This window comes from Motacilla alba, chromosome 6 (genome assembly GCF_015832195.1).
Source record: "Motacilla alba alba isolate MOTALB_02 chromosome 6, Motacilla_alba_V1.0_pri, whole genome shotgun sequence".
Lineage (NCBI taxonomy): Eukaryota > Metazoa > Chordata > Aves > Passeriformes > Motacillidae > Motacilla > Motacilla alba.
The window spans coordinates 21,445,423-21,471,039 of record NC_052021.1 but is presented as its reverse complement, the minus strand read 5'-3'; the positions used below and the strand labels follow the sequence as shown (position 1 = coordinate 21,471,039).

General features: G+C 34.5%; 1 protein-coding gene across 1 annotated transcript in view; it reads left to right on the top strand.

The window, feature by feature from the left end:
• ADGRA1 (adhesion G protein-coupled receptor A1) overlaps positions 1 to 25,617 on the top strand; it is a 259,550-nt gene that overhangs the window by 138,991 nt on the left and 94,942 nt on the right. The window contains exons 9-12 of the mRNA XM_038141334.1: positions 773 to 971; positions 2,223 to 2,372; positions 5,307 to 5,468; positions 7,802 to 8,017. Of these exons, the coding sequence (XP_037997262.1) occupies positions 773 to 971; positions 2,223 to 2,372; positions 5,307 to 5,468; positions 7,802 to 8,017 (727 nt within the window). The remainder of the gene's footprint in view (positions 1 to 772; positions 972 to 2,222; positions 2,373 to 5,306; positions 5,469 to 7,801; positions 8,018 to 25,617) is intronic.

The window sequence follows — 25,617 nt, the reverse complement described above, 5'->3', positions numbered from 1 at the left end:
GTCCACACTAGGCTGTAAGTGACACTAGATTTGATATCTACAGAAATAGATCCAGTTGTGCCATTCTAGAGAATGCAGCAGAAAAACACTTTCTATACACAGAAAGTGTGTTTTATAACAGACCAATCGGCTAGATAGAAGAATTCTTGCTGCTCTTGATTTAGTTTGTTTTCAAACACTGTTTTGAAATCATACTACATAAATCATGTATGTATAAATAGGTAACTTTTGAGGGCTAGTTCCTTCCTCCTTCATGACACATGACCTCTGCTGAAATCTTGTACACTGTTTTCTGAGACATTCATGACTTTTTGTTTTTTCAAGGCTTTTTATTGGTGGGTCAGAATGCAAAGCAGAGATTGTCAGGTACATTTTGAGCGCTTAGTTTTTAAGAGCATTTAGTAATAGAGTTTGGTTTTTTGAGGTTTTTTAATTTTTTTTTTTCTTCATGGACATTCTGCTCTGCTTTTTGCAGTCTGCAGACATAAATGTAGTGAAAACATCAATCATGTCTTTTTCCTTAACACTAAACACCTTCCTGGAATTAACACAGAATGAATGTGTGACCAGCCAGACTTGAACCTGGGTACTTCCAACAATTTCCAAGGAAACAAAGTAATTCATTATAAAACATTTTGAATTAAAAGTTAAAATAGCCTTTTTTTCTCATATACCACTTTGTGTTGTTGTATATGGTCATATATTGTTATATGTATCTCTATATTGTAAGTTGCCTTTTGCATTTTAATTTTTACTACCGTGCTGTTTCTAGGTGGCCCAAAACTTTGGCTGGGATAACTGCTTACCAGCCCTGCCTCCAGTATTCCTTTAACTCCGTTGCATTTCACAATGGCGCAGAAGAGGCCAAGGCGTGGCGTAAATGTAACCGAACTGGACGCTGGGATGAAGAAAACTACTCTGAATGTCCTTATTCACAAGAAATAACTCAAGTTCTTCATGCTTTTAGTCAGGTAACATTTTGAAATCCAAGGCTCCTCTTCTCTGGTACTGATCTTGTTGAATAGCTTGCAAGAAATGTCAGTTCAGCCACAAGTTTGGGATAGATGGACTTTTAACAAATGCTCTACTTGAAAGACAACCATTTGTTTCTTTGGTAATTGGAAGTTGTAGTAGGAACAAGTACACAGCATTACTTTTATCTTAATACTTTTTTCCATAAGGTGCTTAGAGTCTAGATGATTAGTAGTAACGCTGGCAGGGTGATCAGTGCTTGACTTTCCTTCCCCTCATCCAGTTTTCCAGAAAAACGTTAATTTCTTGTGGAGTCCCATATCAGAGGTTCATCAGCTGAAGTGCCTTTCCTCTTTAGAATGCCTTTTTGATGTCTTCAAAAAAATCAGTACTTAAATTGTTTCTTATTGATAAGTAAAAGAATGAGATGAAAAAGTAGACGGATAGAAATTAATGAGAAAAAAAAAGAATGTAACAGGAAACACTGTGGAGGATGGCCCAGATGTGTAACTGCCATGCTGATTCTACAACTTTGTTTCCTTGACCATTTCTTCCCTGGTAGTATCAGTAGTGCTAGATAAGACCACAGAAAGTTTGTTTTCAAATGGGTTCATAAATAAGAGTAATTAATATATTAAGAGAGCCATTGCAATTACAGGGTAATACAATGATTAGGGAGATGCCTAGAATCCAATCTATTCTCTTGTAGGCAAGGAGGTAAGGTTGGGTTTCTCAGAGCCTTAGACACTCAGGACTTTATAACCTCTGAGGCTGCACAATTTCTTGGGGTTAACCTGTTCAAATGCCTGACTATACAACAGGAAAGATTTTCTTCACAGCCAGTCTGAACTCCTCTTGTTCTCCCACCATGTGCCACTGAGTATAGGAACCCTTGCTGACACTGTTATTTTCATGAAGGTCTAGAGATAGAGGCAAAGCAATGTAAGTAGCTTGGTATATTTTATGAGGCCAGATAGTTACAATCTAAAAAAAAGTAGACAAAAATCTTCAAAATTTGTTGGTCTGTTGTGGTGATGTCTTCAGATAACAGCAATGAAATCTAAGATCTAAGGCTGAAAATACTTTCATATGCCTGAATATTCCCCCGAAATGTATATCCATGGCATACTGATGCATATAAATCCATGTGAAAGTATGGCAGGCATTATGCCAATGGATGTGATCTCCAGTTTTTAAAGAGAATGAAGCTAGCTGATTTATTAAGGCTAACAACTCTATTGTATTTTCAGATGCACATCAATTTGACAACTGTGCTGGAGTTTTCCCGCCAGCTGACAGCCTACACAAGGGGTGCTTCCCTCTTTGCGGATAAAATGGATGTAATATATTTGGCTTATATAATGGAAAAGTTAATTGTCTTCGTGGATGAAGTTGAAGATGTAAGATATCTCCTCTATGCTGAAAGAAAGTTTCACTTAGAAGTGAAGTCTTCTCATATGGCCCTGCTCTTAATGTATGCGGGCACACAGTGAAGAGTAGCTTCTAAAACTGATTGCTGATTGCAAATGTTCTGCATAAACTGTGATGTGTCTCTTTGTGCCAAAAAGGAAACTAAGTCTTCTTTGCTGATGACAAGGGCATTGCTGCTTAGGAATAAAACCTGTTTTTAATGAGCCACTTAATTAAATTTCTTTTTAAGTTTATTTTCTATCATGTCTTACGTGTTAGAATGGACTCTGGTTGGCTGCTGGAGCTACGCATGCTTCTTTTGTTTTCTCTATTTTATCAGAATGTTTTCACTGAATTTTGAAAGGAGCTGTCACCTGTAAAGAAAAGATAACATGTCTTTATGTGCAACTTCATACAGAAAATTTTAGCATTATGTATGCCATTTTTGAAGCAAAATCTAATCAGAATTATGCAAACCCTATGGGAAAAGTAGGTTTTTACAGAGAACATAAATGTTCATCAAATTTTTTTTACTGTTAATTTTCATAGTAACTGCTTGCGTAAACATTTGATAAACTGTGACTTTTGACCACATTATGTTTTATTTTGGTTTGGCAATGTTCATTCAATTCTGGCTCTGGGAATTGTAACAGTTAACATTTTAGTGCCAATTTGAGAAAGTCTCCAACTTCAATTTCACCGTAATACACTAGGTCTAAAGTATATTATTAAGTGCTCTCCAAGAATCATGTTTCAAAGCTGCAACTTTATTTCAGCTCGGAATCATGATAAGATCTTACTACTTTCTGACAAAACAAAAATTTGACATTCAAAAGAAACAGCTGGATTTGCCATAAAGCCTCTGTTTTTCTAGCAGCTGATGTATTTTCCATTGAAGCTGAGCACCGTCTCTGATATTTTGACTTCTTCTACCTTTCAAATAGGTTTTAATTTCTGCTTTTTTTTGATATCAAAACATCTCTATCTCCATCACTCATGTCTACATCTCTGATTTAGTCATCCCTTATTTTCTTAATTTATAACATTTCTCCTAATTTTTCTCTCTTTTCATTTACCTCTCTCTCAAGTTTGCTAGATAGAGTCCTCATCCATTGAGCTCTCAACTAGTACCCATTTCTTAACTCTCATTCACAAGGTACAAAAGCACCTATGAAATTTAAGTATCAATAGCTTCACTGCACTCGTAATTATAAATAGGACTGAACTTTATTTCATACAATGCAATTAGTTTGGAATTGACTAGCAGCTGAAACTAGAATCACATAAATCCATTAGAAATCAATTTAAATGCAATTTTTCAAAATATTTTCAAAAACATTCTTGCTAAACTAATACAGTTTCTGTACCTCTTTTCCGGGATGTGCATCCCATTCCACAGGGGATTTTTCATTTTTATACAAGATAAAGGTGCTTTGTCCCATCTGGTGGTTTGCATCTCAAACAAGAGAGGTTCAACACCTGCACAAGGGACATATTTGCAACACACTACAATTTTTGTCAAGAACATGCATAATAGCCCAGATTTTTGTATTTTCAATGACATGACTTTACTCTTCATTAATGCATTTAATTATAGTATAAATTACTTCCTTTTCTCATTTCTCTCCTTTTGTATATTTATAGACTATTGTTCTGCCCTCAGTAAGTTACTGCCTAGCTGATTGGTGTTTGCTTTTATAGTTTCTCATAAATCACTCCAGACTCTTAATGTGATTCATTATTATTCATTTTATCAATAACTCTGTCACATTGTCAAAAGCCATCTAGAATTATCTAGTAATTATGTTCTCAAAAATAGATTAAATATTTCAGGAACAGTCACATAAAATTTCACATGTAGTCTCATTATTTGTTTCCTTTGCAATGCATGGGAAATTTATCTTGTTTTTATTGAAAATGCAGCACTAACTTCATAACCTCAGCCATCTTTTAATTTTTTTTCACCATTGCTGGATTTCTATTTTGCTTTCCACTGAATCATCTGTGTATTTGTCTTATGTTTCTGTTTCTATTAGTGTGACTTTTTGGCTTCTTGATCTTTTCTTTAGCAATATTTCTCAGTTGTTTTTCTCTTCTATATACCTTTTTATTCAGGTTTACTTGTGACAAATGGATCTATCTTTTCCATATCTTTGGCTTCAAATATATTGGTAACGTGGTCATGTTAATTTTGAAATTTTACTCAAACTAAGTTTTTGAATTTTAAAAAGCAAATGTTTTTATTCCAACTTGAAATAATTACAGAAAATATTCACAGTGATATTTATTCTTTCTAAATGTAACTACTAATAAAATTTCAAACACACAGTTACCAAAATCTGTAAAATGTCACCTGGCAAAACAAAGATCTGTTGTTTTGGATTAGGCACAAGTGTGAATTAAAACTACCAAAGCTATGGCTTGTGAGATGATCTAAGTTTATATCAGCGCCTGAGCTATATCTCAAATTTACTCCACTATGTCTGTAACAAAGATGTCTTTCAAATATATTTTTCCTCTCTTTTTTTTTCCTTCCCCCCCAAGCCTCCCCCTCAAGGTCCTTTGATTGAACATGAAGCAGTTCTTTAGAAGGGCATGGCAAATTTTAATTAGTTTAAGAAAGAGGGTGATAATTCTGGAATTCTGTTCATTGAGATGACATGACTCAATTTGTCTGGTTTATCTAGAAGATAAGCTTTAAAGTTGTGAATTAAAAAGCTCTTTCTTGATGTGAGTTGCACTTTTCCTTTCTTGGTTTTTCTTTTTCAGTCTATTTAAATTTTTTATAAAATCAAAACTGTTTTTCAATGGCGGTTACCAAGAGAAATAAGGTGCCTGTCTTCATTTGTACTCTTATCTGTTTTTTTCTTAGTTATCGAGTTTTACAGACAATACCTTTTTGATTGGTTTTTTTCCTCTTCCAGATTGGGGATGCTCTTATTGAGATTGCCAGCAATATAATGTTGGTGGATGACCATGTGTTGTGGATGGCTCAAAAAGAAGACAAAGCCTGCACCAGGATTGTACGATGTGTGGAACAGATTGCAAGTCAAATACTGACCAGCAAGATTCAAGTGATATCAAAGGTATTTTAAAAAATTAAAAAAATATTTTGTAAGATTTTTTCTCTTGAATTCTATTTGCAAGACAAAAATATCTTTTAAATATAACCAATGGTATTAAAAAGTGGTTTTCTTTGATCAGTTTTATTTATTGTGACAATATAGTGTTCATAACATCTTTCTAATATTCTTACTGTTCATTCAGTTTCTATTTTTAAAGCCACTATAGTATATTGTTTTATTTTGGAAGGTCCAAGTTGAGTGAGTGACTGACAGAAACATGTCAGACCATAAAAGACAACAAGATCCTTTGTAGTTGGAAGATTTTAATATGCCTTACCAAAAGGCTTCTGGACAACTGTTGATTAAAGTATTTGGAAGATTATCAACAAAGGTCTAGCATGTCCTAAACATTACCAATTTGGGGATAGTTTTAGTTTTTTTAGAGGCAAACTGTACCTGTTAGAAATAATTTTTTTACTCCTTGTCCTCCATCTACACAAGTGTGTCACTTGGGTACTGAGAGGCTCTCATTTGGAGACTAAGACATTGTCTTCTTGTCAGCTTCAACATCTAAATAGCAGAAATACATCTAAATCAGAAGCTTGAAAGTTATCCTTTTGGAAGTTAGATAAACACTTAAAAGCCTTATCATTCCTTGAGTTAGTTTGCTTGCTTGCTTTTAAACAACCTTTATTCTTTTCTCAATTGTCCACTGCATCTACACAAAACCACTATTTAAATGTGAGTTCAGGTACAGAGTCAATCACAGCAAAAATGTATAAAAATAAAAGCAACCAAAAAAAAAATAAATTATAGACTGAAGTGAATTATAGAGGAAGCCAAATAGTATAATAGCCTTAGTTTGTGTTTTTAGAAAAAGCAGTCTTTCAAACAGAGACAAGAATATATTGGACTGTTTCTTAAAGGAAGTTTTTTATTTAATTCTCATTTGCATAAAAGGATCAAATTTGCTAAAAGTATTTGTATTAACTGTGTAGTGACAACAATGTAACTTTCAGAAGTATTTTGCAATGTGACAGCTAGGAGGGCTCCTGTTTTATACTTGCCTTTCTTAAATGTCAAGTGACAAAAGTTAAGTTTTTTTCCTCTTCACTGCTTCAGGAAGATGTTGACATTACTGAAAAGAATAATTCTATGTACTCAGACTTCGATATGTGTCACTAACTGTTTTGCCTTGCTTTATCTTTTAGGTTCTTATGGTTTTCAGTAGGAGAAGTAGTTTACTGTTGCGTGCAATTTGTAAATAAACAAAAGCTGCGGAGTATTTCTGGTGTCATCTTATGCAATACCAAACATGTCTGTTCCTTTGGGAGGCCAGCCAGGAAACTGTCTCACAGAAATTGCATCTGCTTTCTTTATTTTAGAAAACAGCAAATAAAACACCCACAGCTTAGGTAGCCAATTGCTTCTAGTACAATTACGAAGAAAAAAAAGAGAAACTCTATAAACTGTGTCAGCTATATAACATTGAATCATGGAATCATTTAGGTGGTCAAAGACCTTTAAGATCATTGAGTCCTGCCGTTAATTCAGCACTGCCAGGTCCACAGATCATGAAACAATCTGTGTCTGGAAGCAGAAACCATATAGTCCTATCAGTGTGGAACCAGTCTAAGGTAGCCCACCTGTTATAACACGAGCTGTTTGTCCCATGCACAGGCCTGTGATGAAATAAAAATACTAGTTTAAGGGTGGAGATGCATCTCTGCACTCTGCTGCAGTCTCCATCTCCATACACATCACTTTGCTGAAGGGTAGGTCACAAATGTACCTGTAACATGGTGTTGCTTTGAGCCATTTATTGATGTTCAGTGCTCTCATGGAATAAGATGTGTGAAAAGACTCAGCCACTAAATAGCTAAGAGGGTTCCTGTTTCAATTCTTTGGTAAAAGCACATCCTTATTCATTTTTTAAATAGTTCTTAAGCCTAGTGTTGCTGGTTCAGTTTATTAATTCCAGATTCCATTGAAGCTGATAATGATGGAATTGCAAAACTGATATAATAATAACTAGTGTAACTGATAGAAACAGATATATATATATACACACACACACACACACACATATATATATATATATATATATATATATATATCTCAGAAGGAAAGATGGAAGCAAACCCACTATGCTGTTTTAGAATCCTGTATCATATTTTTAAATAGTTCTATTTTCTCTCTCACCCAAGAGAATATATATATATACACATATGTCTGTGTGTATGTGTGTCTACATGCACAATCCTTTATTGAGTTTATGCAGTAAGCACACAATGCGCATACAATTGCGAGTATGGTGAATGGGTTTGTGACAACTATTCTCGATGTTTTCACAGGTATCTCGTAATATTGCTCTGGAAGCCTTCATGATCAAGCCATCCAGTTTCACAGGAATGACTTGCACTGCCTACCAGAAAACTTCTGCAAACTCAGACAAGACAGTGACTCCTGATTTGGGAAGATGGGAAGCAAATCAAAATCCTGATCTATATTTGAATTTCAAATGCAACACTGGCAATCTGGATGGTTCTTTGGTGAATTCTTCTACCAGGGTAAGTCAGTACTATTATGAATATAAGTTATGTATTTTATTTATTTCGTGTTTTCAGTAGCACCTTTAGGCAGAATACTGATTTGTAAAGTGAATATTTTATGTGTTGTTAGCAGTGTAAACTTGTTATTAATTTCAGCATGTAAGTGGGCTTAAACTGGTGTATTGGGTGTAGCATATTTTGTTGTGCTAATGAATATTCCATTAATATAGTCAGGCAGAATGCAGGATGTGAATAGAGATGAGTGAATGTCTTGTTCTTTCTATCTCTGAGTCCAGTTGTGCAAACTTTTCTATGTGTAAACAATCTCTTAAATTAATTTGGAAATGCTTGTTTTAGTGAGGCACTCTCACAGGGTTTTACATTGCAGAGATGTATTTTTTTAGGGAAATTACCTTTACTTTCATAAATAATACTGCACTATCTTCCGCACTTTATGCTGTGGGAGAGTGTTTTGCTGGATTTTTGAGTAGTAGCTGAAGAAAATAGTAAATAAGCCTTTTAATAGAATACACTGTTGTTATCAAATAATGAAGTGTAACAATTAAATTTTGATCTAGCAGGAAATGTAATTTTGTATTTGGCTGAGCATGTTATTAAATTTAAGTATTAGTGTTGAATTTTAGTTATCCTCCAACTGAATCTCAGTTTAATAGGATTATTTCTTGAATTATTTACTATGACAAAATGATGCTTCTCTGAAAAAAAATTACTGGTTTATTGAACTTGAAAATATTTTTATTGAAGTTTGGTGCATTTTAATCTGTATAGACTATACAGTCAGTTATATGGTACTTTGTGTTCCCATGATCTTCTGCTAAAAGGAGTCATCTTAATAATGGAAGAATAGGTTAAATTTGTTTCCTTTAATGGAGATAATTTTTTTCCTCTGAACACTTTTAACATGCCTGTGTATAGGAAAAAGGAAGGTGTCTCTGGAAAGCAATGAGTTTGCCATCCATAAGGTGAAAACCAAATGTCAGCGATCTAAAAGACACAAGATTTCTTCAAGGAGAAACCCTGGAATACTCTAAATTGTATGGGATAGTATTATTGATATATAAATATATATGGGATTGCAGGAATTGGAAAGTTTTCTTTATTAGCTCCACCAATATATTTTGTACTTCCTTAAAAACTGACTACCAGCATTTATAGTAAATTAGTCTCTTTATAGTTAAATGGTCAAGCACTGGTGTGTCTCTCCTTTTATAAAAATCCTTCCATAATTTCAAATTTCTCATCTCTTCTATCAGCATATTTGTCAAATATGTAGAGTAAGTTACACCCGTTATTTGAAGACCCTTCCTAAAATGTTGTCAGAATGTCACCACAATGATCTCAGTAAAATCTTTCCTTGCATACTGTGAACCTACCTGACTTCATACAATATAGAGAAGGGAAATTCTACTGATGGTACAAAGAAGCCAGGAGAAAATGAACTTATTCCCATGCAAAGCCACTTTGATGTATGTAATATATATTCGGATAGAAGTGACTTTATTAGGTGGATCTCCAGCTATCTCCTGTATATGAATTTGTAAAGATTGTAAGGGCACGATAGAGGAGATTATTGCCTCAGCTGAATGTTTGTTACATGGCTTTAGGTTTTAACATGAAGGTGTACTCAGGCTTTAAATGTGGCAGGGGAATAAGCAGACTGGATATATTCCTTTAACTTTATCCTGAAAAGCAAGAAGTTTGAATTCACTGCTCTCTGAAAGTTTTAGGCTAACCACTCCCTTAATTTATTCTGAAATTGGTTACATTTCTTCACTGTTGAAGGGAATGATATGTAGAATTGTAACTGATAACAGAAAATGGGATTCTTTATCATCATCCACTAGCAAAATTATTTCTATATTTGCTCATTGGAGGTAAACCTACTTGATTGTGCTGTGCAAAGTTTAGGAAAAAAGAGAATTTGTTCTAAGGTCAGAATTGCTTCTTTTATTATATCTGACCTTTAGAACTTCATCTTAGATGCTGAGATTACTCTTACAGTCTACCTCTATTTAGCATAGGATTAATAATGAAGAAGAAAAAACATCTAATTAAAATCACCAATTAGATGTAGCAATCACAAATTTAATTAACTTCTAATAAAAATGTGAAAATTTGCTTAAGAAGCTTACTAAAAGAGAACATACATATGTTTTTGTGCTAGAAAATGTAGCCCTCTTCAAATTTATAGTACTGTAAATCATCTGCTCAGTAAGCAAAACAATAGTTTATGTTTTCTGTTGTTAAGAAATTTTACTAATCAATTAAAAGAGTGAATCCTCAGGAAGCAAAGTGTGGGCAGTAGCAAGGAGAAGGCTGAAATAGGTGAGCTCAAGCTTTCTTGTGAGCACCATCAAAGCTTTCGTAGCTATTCATAGTGATCTTCCCTGGCAATGGTAGGAAATTGATACATATTTAGACAGTGGTTTTCTGTGCATAAATTAACCTGATCTGGTTGTTATGGTATAGAATGCCCCAAAAATGTTAAGAAATACCAAAATTTAAATAGATAAGTAAAAAAAAGTTTTAAAATAATAGACTTTGAAAATTAAATAATTTAAAAGATGCTGAAAGAGGTTCACTATTTAGAGAAGTTCAGGACTTATCTGTTAAAATACATCTGTATCCACTTATGGTTCAAATATGTTTATAGACCAACTTGCAGCGTTTTCAGATACCCTAAATTAAAATATTATTGCAGTTTGATACACAAATTTTTATCTTTAAATCTAATTCTGACTCTGTAGCCATGTGTGAGTTTGAAAAGAATAATTTCAGAAGTTTTGTGTGGTAGGACTTAGACCCAAATGCCTTCCATTAGATCCCATTTTTGCTGTTTGTAGGGGGCTTTTGTTGCCTGACTGGGCTCTACTGGGTGGGGAAAAAAAGCTCAAATATATATTCTGAATTTTTGTTACAGTATTTTGACACACTGGTTGTTTTCCTCTCTGTTTAAGAAGCTTTAATGGGATCCTCCCACCCTGGGTCTCCAGACTGAGATCCTGTCACAGGAATACTCCTGAGGCACAGTTCTGTCCCATGAGCTGTCTGTGGTCTGAGGATATCAGAATAATGAGATGATGATCACACACCAACCAGGCTGCTGTAACATTTGAACTCGGACAATGTGAGAACAGTTGATGAAATTTTAGTGCCATTCAGTATGAATTCAGCATCTGGCTCTCGTTTGATACCAGACCTGAAGCATACTTGGAACCTGATCCCTGTTCCAACCCAATTCTGCAAAATATCTCCAGTGTGCAAAGACAATCACTTGTACAGTTAACCCACCCTCTGACTCAGTAAAATTCCTTCAGTACAGAATGAACCTTTAAACTTCCTGTACCATGGCAACGAAATGTGCAGTTTATGGGGGACTATAAGTTTGGTATTTGTGCTTCGACTTTGAAGAAAGTATTTTCTTAACATAATTTATACTTTCAGCTTCATTGAAAATCCTTGTCAAATGAGAAGTCTATTCCTATCTTAATTATTCTTCTGACACACAAGTGAATTGGAAGTGAGGTTTTGAAATTTCAATAATGTGTATTTCACATATAATCCCTGACTTCTGAGTTCTTCATGATAGTCTCCATGCATGCCATTCAACTTTTCAATTTTGTTTATTTTTTCTATGCCCTGAGCCAGACTGACCTTTGGATTTGTCAGGTTGTATTACAGGTAGTGTCCATGTGAAGAAATGGTAAAAGTTAAATTGGTACCAGACATGCTAACCACAAAAACAAATTCTAAAGTGCACTGAAAAAATCCTATGATTACTTGCATGTACCATGTTGAGATATTACACAATTTTAGAAATATTCTTGTCTCAGATACGTACTGAAAAATATACAATCTATGTAAGAAAAGGTTTTGTCTTGCATAAAATAAATTTTGATTGTCAGACTATAGATGTAATGTGTATGTAATGGTAAATTCACAGGTAAGTTATCAGGAATGGAGAAAAGAACTTAAAGATTTCCACCAAGTGATCAGAGTAGGGTAAAACACAGAATTAAAAATCCAAAGAGGAATTGTGAATGGGAAAGTTATTGTTACTGATATCATGAGGTTGCTCATCCATTTTAGGATACCTTTTCCCAGTTTCAGAATGCATGTGTGCAGAAGTTTTTCAGTGCATAAAGATCAGCTCAGGAAATTCAGAATTCATATAGTGTACAGAATTTGTGAAAAATGTAATACAAAGTGAATATACTTCCTGTAATTTGCTCAGAAAATAGCTATTATTGATTTTTCTGGTTCAGTCTGTCAGACTAAATGTTCCCCACTCCAGATCTTCTTTCATTCCATGCTACATTAAAAACAAATACTTTTTAGACTTTTGTTGAGAATATTCATGTTGAAATATTCAATAACCACATACATTATGTTAAGGAACTACCCTCCAACATAGCCAACAAAATACTTTTATCCTACGGTATGTCACAGTATATTGTTGGGATAATTCTGTATTTTTTCCTAGCGTGTAATAACCAGTAGATTGATAGACATCATAAATGTAGCATGAATTATGTTGACATCATCATTTCCATTGTGATGGCCTCTAATTTCCCAGCACACATTGCTTTTGAGAGATTATTGCAGTCCTTTCCTCATCAAATATGATGAACTTTGAGTATGTTGTATCATACACATTAGTACAAGATTATAATTTTTCTTTTTTTTCCTCATGCTTTAATATTCACAACTGCAGAAAACATAAAATAAAGAAAAAATTGCCAAGTAAGCAGGACACCAGCAAACAAAACTTAGTTTCTCAGTTTTATATGTAAGGCATATTACAGAGTAGCGCTGGGCAAAATGCTGGAATACCTGATGTCAAAGCCTATTTTGTTTCAAAATATTTTACAAACAGGTCCAGATTAAACATCCAGATGAAGGCATATCATGTTATACATCAGAATTTGTCTTCTTCCCTTCCCTTTGGGAAAAAATTTTTGCCCATTTTTCTCTTTTCTCAATTTTCTTTCTAACTCTTAGTGCCCGAAGCATTTTGCTCTTCCTCTCTTGGATAATGATATTATTTGAAAATTTGTCCTGGTAACTTACAAGAGAGTTTGCTTGGATGTAAATTTATAAATTGGTTTTACAATAACTAATCTAGGACTGTTTCTCTTTTCTCTGTGATTAGGTGGGTAATATCACAAAGGTATACCTTAATGTGATGTAGGCATTTTAAAGTTTGTTATATTTTACCCGCTTCATCCTTTTACATTTATTCTACTTTTTAAAAGATCTTTTATATATAGTTTTAATTTAATCTTGTAGTGGGTTTAATAGTGATTTAGAATATATCCAGACATATAATATCTATTTATTCAATATTCTAAATAATCACCTTCATACTAGTTTTTGCGTTCAAAAAAGGATTTTTTTTTATTTTCGTCTTTATTCTTAGACATAATGTCTAAGAGTTATCAAAAAATAGCTGTTGATATCTCTCTTATTACAGCCATGGAATCCTTGTTTTAAAATAAATTTCAAACTAAGTAAAAACATTTAGCAGTATGATATATAAACTAGTATTTTCTGTGGAAGCATGAATTTGCTTACAGGTGGGTTCAGATTATACACTGAGTATTAGCTATGGAAAAAGTTGAAATATCTGTCATTCAGGTAATTAGAGGGTTTAATTTCAAAATCAAAACCAGACAAGAAAAACTGCAACTCTCTTTCCAGTATGCTCAAATCACATTTTTTAATTGATACCACTTGCTACCATTCCTTCTCAAATAATGACTTCATATATTGTGCCTACCATGACACCTGCAACGTTTGCAGTTTGGTGTTCTGTGTTCAATATACCTTCTTTTTTGTTTTCTCTGTACATGCTTCTGTGGCCTTTTACAATGTGGATGGTCATCCTGCACTTACAGATCTTTCTGAAGATTGAGAAAAATGGAACAGTGCCCAAATATTATTAATGCATGTGTGAAAAATGTCAATTATCTTAGGTATACAGAAGTGTTTCTCTAATTCTTGTATCGGTTTATCATGTATTTTAACATATAAAAATTAATGAACATTATGTTTTTTAGAAGTAGAAAAAATTTAACACTTTTTTCTGTTTAATGGGTGCTTAGAGAGAACTTTAATATATGTAACTACATGCTCGTGCCCTTTTGGTTTGGTATTTTTTTGTCCTTTGCCACCTCTCTTTTAGCAGATAAAAAGCTTATTCTGCAAATAACACCAACCATCAGTGTGTTTTTTAAATTTTGTTGATGTTTCAGAAACATGTATTTTGTGTATAACTTAAATTCATCTAGCCACTTAGTAGTCATTCTCCCTTAGTGCCATGTACAGTTTGGAGCCCAAGCTTGTACGTCTGAAGAAGTGAAAAGAAATATGAATAGCTTGAAGTTAATAAATACAAGAACAAAGAGACTGGGAGAATTAGCAACTTGTAAAATTGATGTAAAATTGTGTTATTTGAACTCACATTTGCTTTCTTGTGAAACAAACTTCTGTTCCTGAATACATGATTTTATATATGCTGTCAATATATATCTGAGAGATGTGCTGCCACTCTCTAATCCACAATGGCTGAGTAAAAAACAGACTTCTGATTTTCAGCACCATTGCTCTTGTTACAGAAAAGTTATCTTTGGGATTTCCCAAAGGGCATTATAAGATTAGTTTCCTTGTTATAAGCTATCAGACTCCTTCATGTGCATTCTGCTGTTAAATAATAGTTTGTACACTAATTAAGATAAACCACATAACAGAACCCCATTGACACCGTAACAATTAATAACACAGAGCATCAATTGTTGGAATGTATTTTATGTTAACTTGATGGTACAAAGGTAATAATGACCATGTACAATACTGAGTACAAATGCAAGTCCCCGTTCTGCATTGATTTTTGAGGACTTTACCCCCAATTTTCTCATTATGTAAAATAAAATGCCCATAATTTTCTCATGGTATAAACAATAAACTTTTAACATTTTTATAGAACTCCCTGTGTGAGTTAAGTATTTGCAACTGTTCTTTTTTAAACTCTTCTTTTTTAATGTTTGTTTTATTTTCTCAGAGAATGATTGATGCTACATAGTAGAACATGCATCAGTATCCAATAAGTAATTACATTTTGTTTCTCAAAATATTTTTCACTACATGGTTGCTTAGGTAATTGATTGTTGCTTATTTTAGAGAAGGCATTTCCAATTTCTAAACTGATAATTTTAGTAACTGTGGAAGTGCGTTTAGATGCTTCTTCTTTCTTTCTTCCATTTTTTTATTTCTAGTTTTTCTTCAGTGTTGGTTTGTTGGCTTATATTGGTCCACAAATAGACCAGTGGTAGCAAAGAGTTCACTAAAATAGATTATTAGGAGTGATATGGCTGGATTTTTTTTTTCCTGAATGTGGATTCTTTTCCTAGAAATTCTTAATTGTTTCCTGACTTTTTTTTGTCCCCAGCTATATGTGATAATCTGAGGAAATGATCAATAGCACACAGGTGAGGAGGCTGCTTAGGAGGAGTCAAACCCTCTACATGGTATAAAGGTGCTCAAGCAAGAGTAGAGCTTTTCTCATTGTGAAAGTTTCCATATTGGCTGGAACTTCTCTTCAGAAAAATGCAGCAGTGTATGAGGTCATGTATCAAAGTTTTTGGAGTGGGTTTTGGTTTTATGTACATAGAGGAATTAATCTGTGTGATTTTCTGTGTAGTAGTTAGGGCACTCTAACTGCTGTGTTGTAGGAACTGTCCAAAGGATATGTATATGTGTGTATCTCCAGACAGAGAGTCACTATTGAGTATGAAGTCGAAGTCAGCAATGGAATGCAAGTTTTGCATCAAGTGGGTGTGTTATCTCCATGTTTTATGCACAGTGTAGTCCTAGGGGTGTAATTAGGTAGAATACCTCTTCTAAAGTGACTTATGAAGAGATGACTGTACCATCAAGTTGATTCATGGAAGGACTAGAACAGTTCAGAACTGTCTTTGTGACAAAGGAACTGAAATTTCAGTTAAAATATTTCTGCAAACATTGCCTTGTTGTTTGCTGAAGAACTTTTTTAATTGGGTGGTGTTGTTTCTGTGGTTTTGGAGGGCTTAGCTGGGAGAAGGAGTTCACCCTTGATTTCTTTTTTAGTTCCAAAAAAAAAATTACATACTAGTAAAAATCTCTAACATTTCTTTTTGGGTTGAAGGATTTAATATTTCCTTATTTAATTGACTGTTACCGCTTTGTAGAAATTGTGAGATGTGTTCTGTGTCACAGTGAATTCAGAAGTACTTTGCATAGACTGTCTTGTCCCTAAAAATATATATAAAATTCTTTCAAGTAAAAAAATCTTGCAGTAATTGTTGATGATGTAATAAAGTGGTGTTCACTAAAAATATGTAGATTAATTAATCTATAAGAATTTTTTTTTATTATTTTAAAACCCAATGTAAAACTCTGTCATTTTTTCCTGTATGAAAAGAGTGATAAACTTGTAGTCATCTATGAGCATACTTGCATATACACAGATGTTTATACAAATGACCTGAAGGAATGGCCTGAAGTTGTGTCAGGGGAGATTTTGATCAGATATTAGGAAAAGGTTCTTTATCCAGGGGATGTTTGGGCACTGGAACAGCTCCCTGGGGAAGTGGTCACAGCATCAAGGCTGACAGAGCTCAAGTGTTTGAAGAACATTTTTAGGTACGTGGTGTGACTCCTGGGGTGTTCTATAAAGGGCTCAGAGTTGGACTCGATGAGCCTTGTGGGTCCCTTCAAACTCAGTGTATTTTGTGAGTCTGTGAGATAACTTTATTATGGAATTGTAGCTGGTTGGTGTCAGAAACAGTGGGGCCAGCAGGAGCTGAGCAGGAATTGTCCTGCTGTGCTTGGCTCTGGTCAGGCCTCAGTGTTCAGTTTTGGGGCTCTCACTACAAGGAGGACATTGAGGTGCTGGAGTGAGTCCAGAGAAGGGAAGTGGAGCACAAGTCCTGTGAGAAGCAGCTGAGGGAGCTGGGAGTGTTTATCCTGGAGAAAAAGGAGGCTTGGGAGGACCTTATTACTTTACAACACCTGAAAGAAGATTGTAGTCAGGCGAGGTTCAGTCTTTTCTCTCAGGTAACAAGAGAAAATGGCCTCAAGCTGCAGCAGGGGAAGTTTAGATTAGATATTAAGAAAAATTTCCCCATGGAGAAGGTTGTTAGGTTGTTAGAAGGAGCAGGCTGCCCAGGGAAGTGGTGAAGTCACTCAGGTGACTCAAAAAATGTGTTCAAAACATTAAAAAAAAGCTCAAAAAACATGTGCACATCATTTGGGGAAATGGTTTAGCAGTGAACATGGCAGTGCTGTGTTAACTGTTGGACTTGGTGATTTTTAGAGGCCTTTTCCAAACTTAACAATTCCATGTTTCTGTTTCATGGTTTTGAGGACTGGAATCCTGCTTTCTGTGTACATGGGGTTAGCAACAGTTGTTCTGGAAGGATAGTGCACATGGACAGGTAATAATACGTGTTTATGGTGCCTAGTAGGTATTTGAGATTAATCTATTTTCTGAACTTTGAAAATATCTCCTAAAAATAATACAGTGGGAAATAAAGTGAAGAGAGTGAGGCAAGGGGCAGGAGGGTGTTTCAGAAGTAGTAAACTTACTAGAATCAATTTCCTGAGTTTACAGTTCTCATGAGATCATTCCCTGCTATAACATCTAGTGTTGGAGTGTGTGGGAAGAGGGAGAGATTTTCATGGTGAGGGAGGAGGAGTAAGTTGTTTACTTGGGCTTTTTTTAACAAAAAAAAACTTTGACAAGACTTGTGATACTAGGAGAGTTGACTGTGACTATAATGATTCATTCTTGTCTGTCATTTTAGACTGTCATGTGCTACACTTTGAAAATAGGATGTAAAAGCACATGACTGCTGTCCCCGCGGGCATCTCACAAAGATGTGCATAGTATTTCTTGAGCCCATCTCAATGAAAAATTTATTTTTTAGCTAAATTAATATTGATATGCTGATTCATGTTTATGCTGTGAGCTCTTTCTGCATTATTGATTGATGTATGGTTGGCATTCTATATATCAACTATATCAAGGAAAGCTTGTAAATTTGTTGAACTATAATTGAATGTAGTACAGATCAGATCATACCATTATTTCCTGACTGTGAGTTATAAGAATCCCATTTTTCAACTTTCCTGGTTCTGCATAAGACGTAGTTCATTATTCTAAATTATTGTTATTGGGCTCCCATAATGTCACAGAAAGTGGAGGAATTTACAGGTGTTAATTGAGTTTCCAAATCATCAGTGAAGGAACTTACTGTTTTTAATACCAGGTCAGTTTGTTATGAAACATGTATGCTCTGCTTTACAGAGAAAGGAATTCTACACAGATATTCATTGTTTGATTTCATAAATGGACAGTCATTCTTTGTGAAGTTAATTGGCTTCATAATCTTGTTTTAGTGAATCAAACTCATACACAGGTTTCTTTAGTTTCCGGGAAAACTTCACGATGAAATATAGAGGGATTTCCTTAATGAATTTGAGAAACACAAATGGGTTTAAATGATTCTTCATCCAGGCTTTTTACTGCTTTCTTGTCTTGGCATCAATGAGTAACTAAAGCATAATTTAAAACAGTACTAACCAAAAGTTAAATTGTACCTAAAATAGCTAGAAATATTCAGTACTTCAGTAGGAATCTTGAATCTGATGTTTTTTCAAATGCTAGTGAGAAGTGTTGAATTTAGGGATATAAGAAAAGCTGAAAAGGGTCGGTCTAAAATTCCATTTTGACTTGTTTCTTACCTCTGGTAGGAGTCTAGTAGGTTGGAAGCTTTGGGACAGAAGTGTATATAGAGATGGAAATGTAGTGGTACATCTCTCTTATATGCACCTTGTATACCTCATGGATTTCCTCAACAGACTGTATCCAGAAGATGGTCAATACAGGAAATTTGTTCCTTTTTTGGGAAAAAAATTTCTCAACTTTTGATACATCTTAATGGTTTAGGTCTTATAGTCTTAATGGTCTAAACCATCTTAGTGGTTTAGGTCTTATCCAACCACACTTGGATTTATGTGTTCACTAAGCTATGTTATGTTTGTTATTCTGTGTAGAAAGTTATTTTTCTTAATGTGCCAAGAATGCACATGTACAAACCTGAGAACAGGAGTGGTGATAATTGTTTGAAAGTCCACATCCTCTCTGTGTGCATGGGAATACATATTTATGCAATATCAAACTACAGTCCTGGAGTTTTTTTGTCATTAATCCTTGTACTGATTTTTTTCATACACACTGCATTACTGCTAAGAATAAAAAAAAAAAAAAAAAGAGGAAAAATAAATTGGCCAATTGTTTTAGCTCAAAACAGGCTGTAGGCTATGAATTAGGATAGACAAGATAACAATTCTTCTCCTAAATGTAGGTTAAAGCCCTTCAGACCAGAACTCTGATGAACCAGAACTAAAAAACACCATGGCTAATTCGATATGTACAGGTCATACAGTAGATGTAACAGCTGTGTAGTGTATGCTTCACTGACCAGCATATGCTGCTATTTTAAAGGAAAAGAGTAATCTTAGGACTTGACACTTGAAGAAAAAAATTGCATTTCTGTGACATTTTATTGCAGAAAGCCTCCTATATTTCATAAGCTCTGATCAGTACTGTGTAAAGTGTCTTAACAGATTCAAAACTCTTACTAAATATAGTCTAGCAAAGTTGCATGTAATTATCAGAGTCATTGAACTGGAGGGTTATTTACAGCTATGCTGTGTTTCTTCAGCCTTTATCACTGCACTTCTGATGATAGCAGTCATCTACAGAAATGCCACCAAATATCAAACATACTATCTAAGTGGTACTGATCATTTAAATGTGTAAATTCCCAATTTCCACATAGAATAGAATTAAATACATATTCCAAACTATTGTAAAACTCCTGTTCAGCAGAACTGTGGTTTTCAGTCTTGTGCACTTTCAGAGTATTTCACTGATTTGGCATCTATATTTTAATTCTTACTTTTCAGAAATTTCATGTCTGATTTTAGTGAAGTCTGTAGTAAATAAATGTCTAACGTTAGTATATATCAGAATGTATGTAGTATATTTAAAGTTCATTTTACCCTTAGAGTTGAGTTTAATTCTGTCAAATTACAAATCCAATCAGAGGGCAGCATCGAGCTTCAGCAGTAAGTTTTTCTCCACAGTGCATCTACAAGAATTTCTGTAAGGAAGGAATTTTCAAAGAGAATCAGACCCACTGGGTACCTTTTGCTACAGTTCTTCTCCATTGAGAATTCATTAAAATGTGGGAAATCACTCTAGACATAGTTGAAAACTAGCAGTGAATGTTACAATCTATTGGTAATTAACTTTCTGCAATAAATACTCAGAAAGCCTACTGCTGTACTCTTTGGGCCTGATTTACCCTTGTATAATCCCAATGAAATCAGTGCACTGAAGTCTATATTTATTTTGGCTAACAGTGTGTGTATTCCTGAAAACATCTTATCTTGTTTGTTAGCACTTAAAAACCCAAAAAAGCAAACATAAAGTGACTAGGACACTATTATTTATTTTCATTTAAAAAACACTAATAGGTTACCTTTTTCATTTAGCATTAAACTCAGGTATACTCTAAAATAAATCAAACTTCAACCATCAGCCAAAGTTAGATAACTCAGACCCTATAAGCATGAACTGGTAACCAGCTGCTTTTTGTAATTATCTGCTAATCCTTGATATATGGTAACATATTTGTTCAGGTTTGTGCTAGTACCAGTTTCTCTACCTGCAATTGCTCTGGCAATCCTGTTTCCTCTACACCACTCTTGCTACTAGTAAGAATAAGATACATAGATGATGCTGATTTTCTTTCAATATGCTTTCTGTTTTCAGGACATTTGTACAGTCAATAAAAACTACCATGTACTTGCTGATTTCTCAGTATCCTTGAAAGTGGTACAAGCAAATCTGATTTGCCTTATATTTCAGTCTAATGGGTAATGGAAGTTTTTAATAATTATTAGGACCTGAGAATAAGCTTCCTTTAAAATGAAATGGGTGTTCTGCAATTGGGAAATGGGTAGGAGAATCAAAAATGAAATATACCTTCTGTAGGCAAAATGTGCAGATGTGTCATGTGAAGTTGTTATATAACCTGAAGAGTCAGGGAGGAGATGTTTATTCAGCTCAGTGAACAAGTACTGGAGTGAGGTTCAAAACTTTAGGACACTAAATTAAACATCTTCAGTGCCAGAAAGGAACAGGCTACAGCTTTCACATACAGCTATGGTGATGTTTTCATGCAACTATGAAGAAGAAAAAAGTGTAGGAAAATTCTTCTGGGACTAAAACTCTTTTTCTCCTGTTGTCATTAGCTTTGCTAGTAGGTTCTTCTGTGCTGCTGTGAAAGCATACCATGCTTATTTACAAAGAAGAACTAATGATATGAACTCCATTTTACATAGCAGTTGAAAGGGTTTGAAAGAGGACAAGCCTCTCTCCTCTGTAGGTGTCAACATGTAGATATTGAAATAATGCCAAAAATGTGGTAAAAAGTAATAAGTTCTGAGCTGCTGAAGTTATTATCTTGGAAATAAGTTTCTATGCATGATTTCTTCTGTTCCCTTTGTAATCAGTTTGAAGGTTTTTCCTACATGCAGACACAGAGAAAAATGAATCTGAATGAATTTTGAAAGTGTTTAAATGAAACTTTAAGTAGGCACCCTTATCCAGAATCAAAGTAGTTTTGACTCAGTTCAGCTGAATTGAATTAATTCAGAAATGAATTCAGCTAAATTGAATTAAGGCCACTTAGTTATGAAGGAAGGTATCAACAGGGACGTCTAAGTACAGTTTATTAACTTTAAGATTTTAATAACTTGTTCTAACTTTTCTTGATCATCACTTACACAGGTAAGTGATCTTGATCATTCTTAACACAGGTACATTCTCCAGATTTTCCCAAAGATTTTCCTGTGGAGTGTCAGAGGCTCATTCTATAATACTTCTGCCATGTAGAACAACTTTGTCTGTCTTTGCTTAATCGGTATTGAAAACATATTTTTCCTTTTCCTCTTTCTCCATCTCACCCTGTTATTCATGCTAGTCATGTTTTCATCTGTTAATCCATGCAGGAAGGACTGACCTGTCATTGTCCCAGTAAGAAATTAGTATGTAGTCAGTTTTTGTTGTGGAACTGCATACTGAAAAGGGCTGTATGCTTTTTCTCCCATGGCATCGTTATAGCTCAAAAAGCTACTTAGCAACCTGAAGTGGACATTTGGAAAATGCAATGTGCAGAAATTACTGGTGAGGCTCCAGAGCCTAAACACATGCTCAAGGTGATTTGCTTGGCAGTAACATCTTTGAGATGTCATTATCAACAGTTTCATACTGTTACGTAACAGTAGTTGTCTTAGCAGGCCCTTTTACAGTCCCTTGCTCCCTTGTATTGACATTAATTTTAAGAAATACCATGAAAGGATAAAAGAAAATATTCCAGGGTAGATTTTTTATGAGCTATGGCTGGCAACAAAATGAAAATGCAGTAAATATAAATTTACTGCAGTTAGCTTACATAACAGGGTCATGCAGACAACCCAGGCAAAGCACGATCTAAAATTTAGTTCATATACAAATTAATTCCTCAGATTTTGTCTCAAAAAAAAGTAAACAAGCATGCAAATCGTGAATGAAGCTGAATGAAGGGAAACTTCTCTGTGAGGAGCCTCAGGTACATAACATTTTCATAAATCTGCTGAGAGAGCATGTCAAGACAGCCAGCTGCTTTTGTCATCTTATATCTGTTTATATTTTCCTATAGTATTGGCTCCTGAGTACATATTTTGTAGTACAAGCACATTATAACCCTTAAGCAGCAAGATAAATGCTTAGAGCTGATTCAGTTAGACCGTTTGTTGGAATAAATCCTGCTCCTCACTGCCGAATTGCAGGAAGCTTTGCGGGCTCCGTGGCTGTTTTATAAGGACTCACAAATCTCATACTCTTTGAAAGAAGTGTCTGCATTTTCAGGTTCATAATACCTAACTATGTTCAGACAAACTTGGGATTTCTTGTATTCCAACAGGTTGTGAGCTTGCAGAATAGGATGAGTCAGAGTAGTGAATCCATCTTAGCTGTACCTGTTACCAGTCCAAGTACAGGAACTTTCCAGTAGTAAATCCTGCTTCAGTGATTATTGACATGACAGGCCATTTTCTTTCTGATTGACTTCCCAGAGCATTAATACACACAAATCCCTACTAAAAGAGCCCTCTATGAAGGAGTTACAATTTGTTTTAAGATCAGCTACTCTGTGAATTTCATGTGCTCTGACACTGTCACAGTGCCATCCTCTTTGTTTTCTAAATGCTACATCATCTTTGAAAAATTATTTTTTTTAAGAAAATCTATGGCTTTTCCTTTTTTCTTTAAATCCTTGCTTAAGAATTCCTTAGAACTTAATTGAGCAAGTCTTGAATAATGACTACAAATTAAGACAATCAGATCTGTTTTCACCTATTTCTCTTCCACTAATTTTTCAGCTTCTTCTATGACATTTTTATTTCCCTTTCTTTTATTGTGCTGTTCTTTATGTCCTTTTTTTTAGGATTTAGTTCTCCCATTGATTCTGATTCCTCTAGAGGAAGGCAGTACATGAGAAACTGATTAGGTAATTTGTGGGGTTTTTTTCAATAATGTCCTAATGCACTGATTATCACTTCAGCTGGTATTTAGCTCTTTTGGGCTATTTTTGATTTTTTTTCCCTTCTCATCTCTTGGCAAAATAAGCTGTCAGGCACATCTTGCCCTTTGGCTGCTTGTGATGCTTCTGCTTAGGCTTTGCAGGAAAGGTGACTGCCATTCTGTAACAGGCAGGAAAACTCTCTGTAGAGGAGGTCTGGGTAGGGACTGAATACACAGGTCCCCTTTTACTGTGCAGGTTTTCAAGAAATTGGGGTTTATTATCAAATCAAGGGAGAATGTCATCTCTTAAGTGGTGTGCTGCTCACACTGGAAAAAGGTTTTAGAAGTCTGTTATTGAGGCTTTTTTGGGATATTTTTTGTATTCCTAACTGAATATTTGGTAGAGGGATTTTATTTTCAGTAACTAGAAAAATGAGTGTTATGATTGCCTAAAGTTAAAATTATTTTGAATGTTAGATTCTTCAATTAAAATCTAAAAAACAAATCCAGTGGGAATTTTGGACATGATAAATAATACTGAATTGTTCCAGTTAGCCTTAATTGTTTGAATAGTCTTCCCATGATTTTCTGAGCAAAATACAATACAAATATAAAACTGTACAAAATAGGAGGCAGACTCTGTATCATGATTGTATTTGATAAATTTAAAAATATATCTGTTTGCTGGAGAAAAAGCAGGCAATTTGAGTTTTTCTTTCTATATTTACTTAGCACACAATCAAAATAAAAAATGTCATTTCTGGGAAAGTTTTGTTACTTAGATCCAGTGGTTTCATATGGTCTCTGCTCTTGCAGCTATGCTCCAAAGCAGTGTAGCTCAGAAAAACCTAATTAATGGTGATAACTGATGGATGTGACTTCTCTCTGGAATTTTCATCAAAATATACCTGTCATTCTAAACTTTTATGAATATTGATGGTAATGCTTACATTCCTCCATTTAGATAAGATGTTTTACAAATATTCCAAATTACATCTGCCACAGCAATAATAGCGGCAGTCTATGCACCTGCTTGATGAAACTATAAGCAAACAAGTTGGAGAAAGATTTTTAGACATATTTATTGCCTAAACATTTGCATGTTTTTCTTTTACTTCAAGGAAGCCAACAAAGGTTTCTCACATGGCAGAATATTTTGCAGTGTCTCTGATCTCAGTTTTCAAAGGACAGGAATTAGGGAAGCATATACTTAGTATTGATACTATTGATACTATTATTCTTCTTCTTTTTCTTTTTTTTTTTTTTTTTTTGCAAATACAGTGAAAACCTGATTCACATTGCTAGGGACAAATTCTTGCCACGAGTTCCATTACAAAGGTAGCCCAGTAGAAGACATTGACAAAGGTCAGCATAACATTAAAAATGTTACTAAAATGTTGAAAGTGTACAGGGTCAGGTATTACAATAAGTGACCAGTAGCTTTGAAAAATAATGGCATTAACTCTGAACGCAGCAATATCTTTATTAGCATTCTACTCAGAAATGTATGCATGCTTTTAAAATTGTACATGTGCTGCATAATGCATGTAAAATAGAGAAAAGTGGTTTTGTCAAGTGAATTGAAAACAGATTGATGCTGAGATAAAAATTGCTTGAAGGACACGAGGGAAGTATTCTGCCTCAAGGGGATGGGTCCATTTTTACCCTGATAAATCTCATGTAAGCCTGGAGTAATGGAGATGCAACTTAGTGGGTTTTTTACAGGTAACACACAATGTTGTGAAAAAGGAGCATTTTATTAGTTAAGTTACTGGATAATGCTCTGTCAAAAAATTAATCATTGTGTTTTAACAGACCCTGTTAAACAATCTTAGGTTAAAAGCTGGCTTCTAATACAAGGCAAGAGTTCTCACTATTTCAGGGCAATGGGATGTCATTCTGATTTTAGATGCTTGGGAGAGGA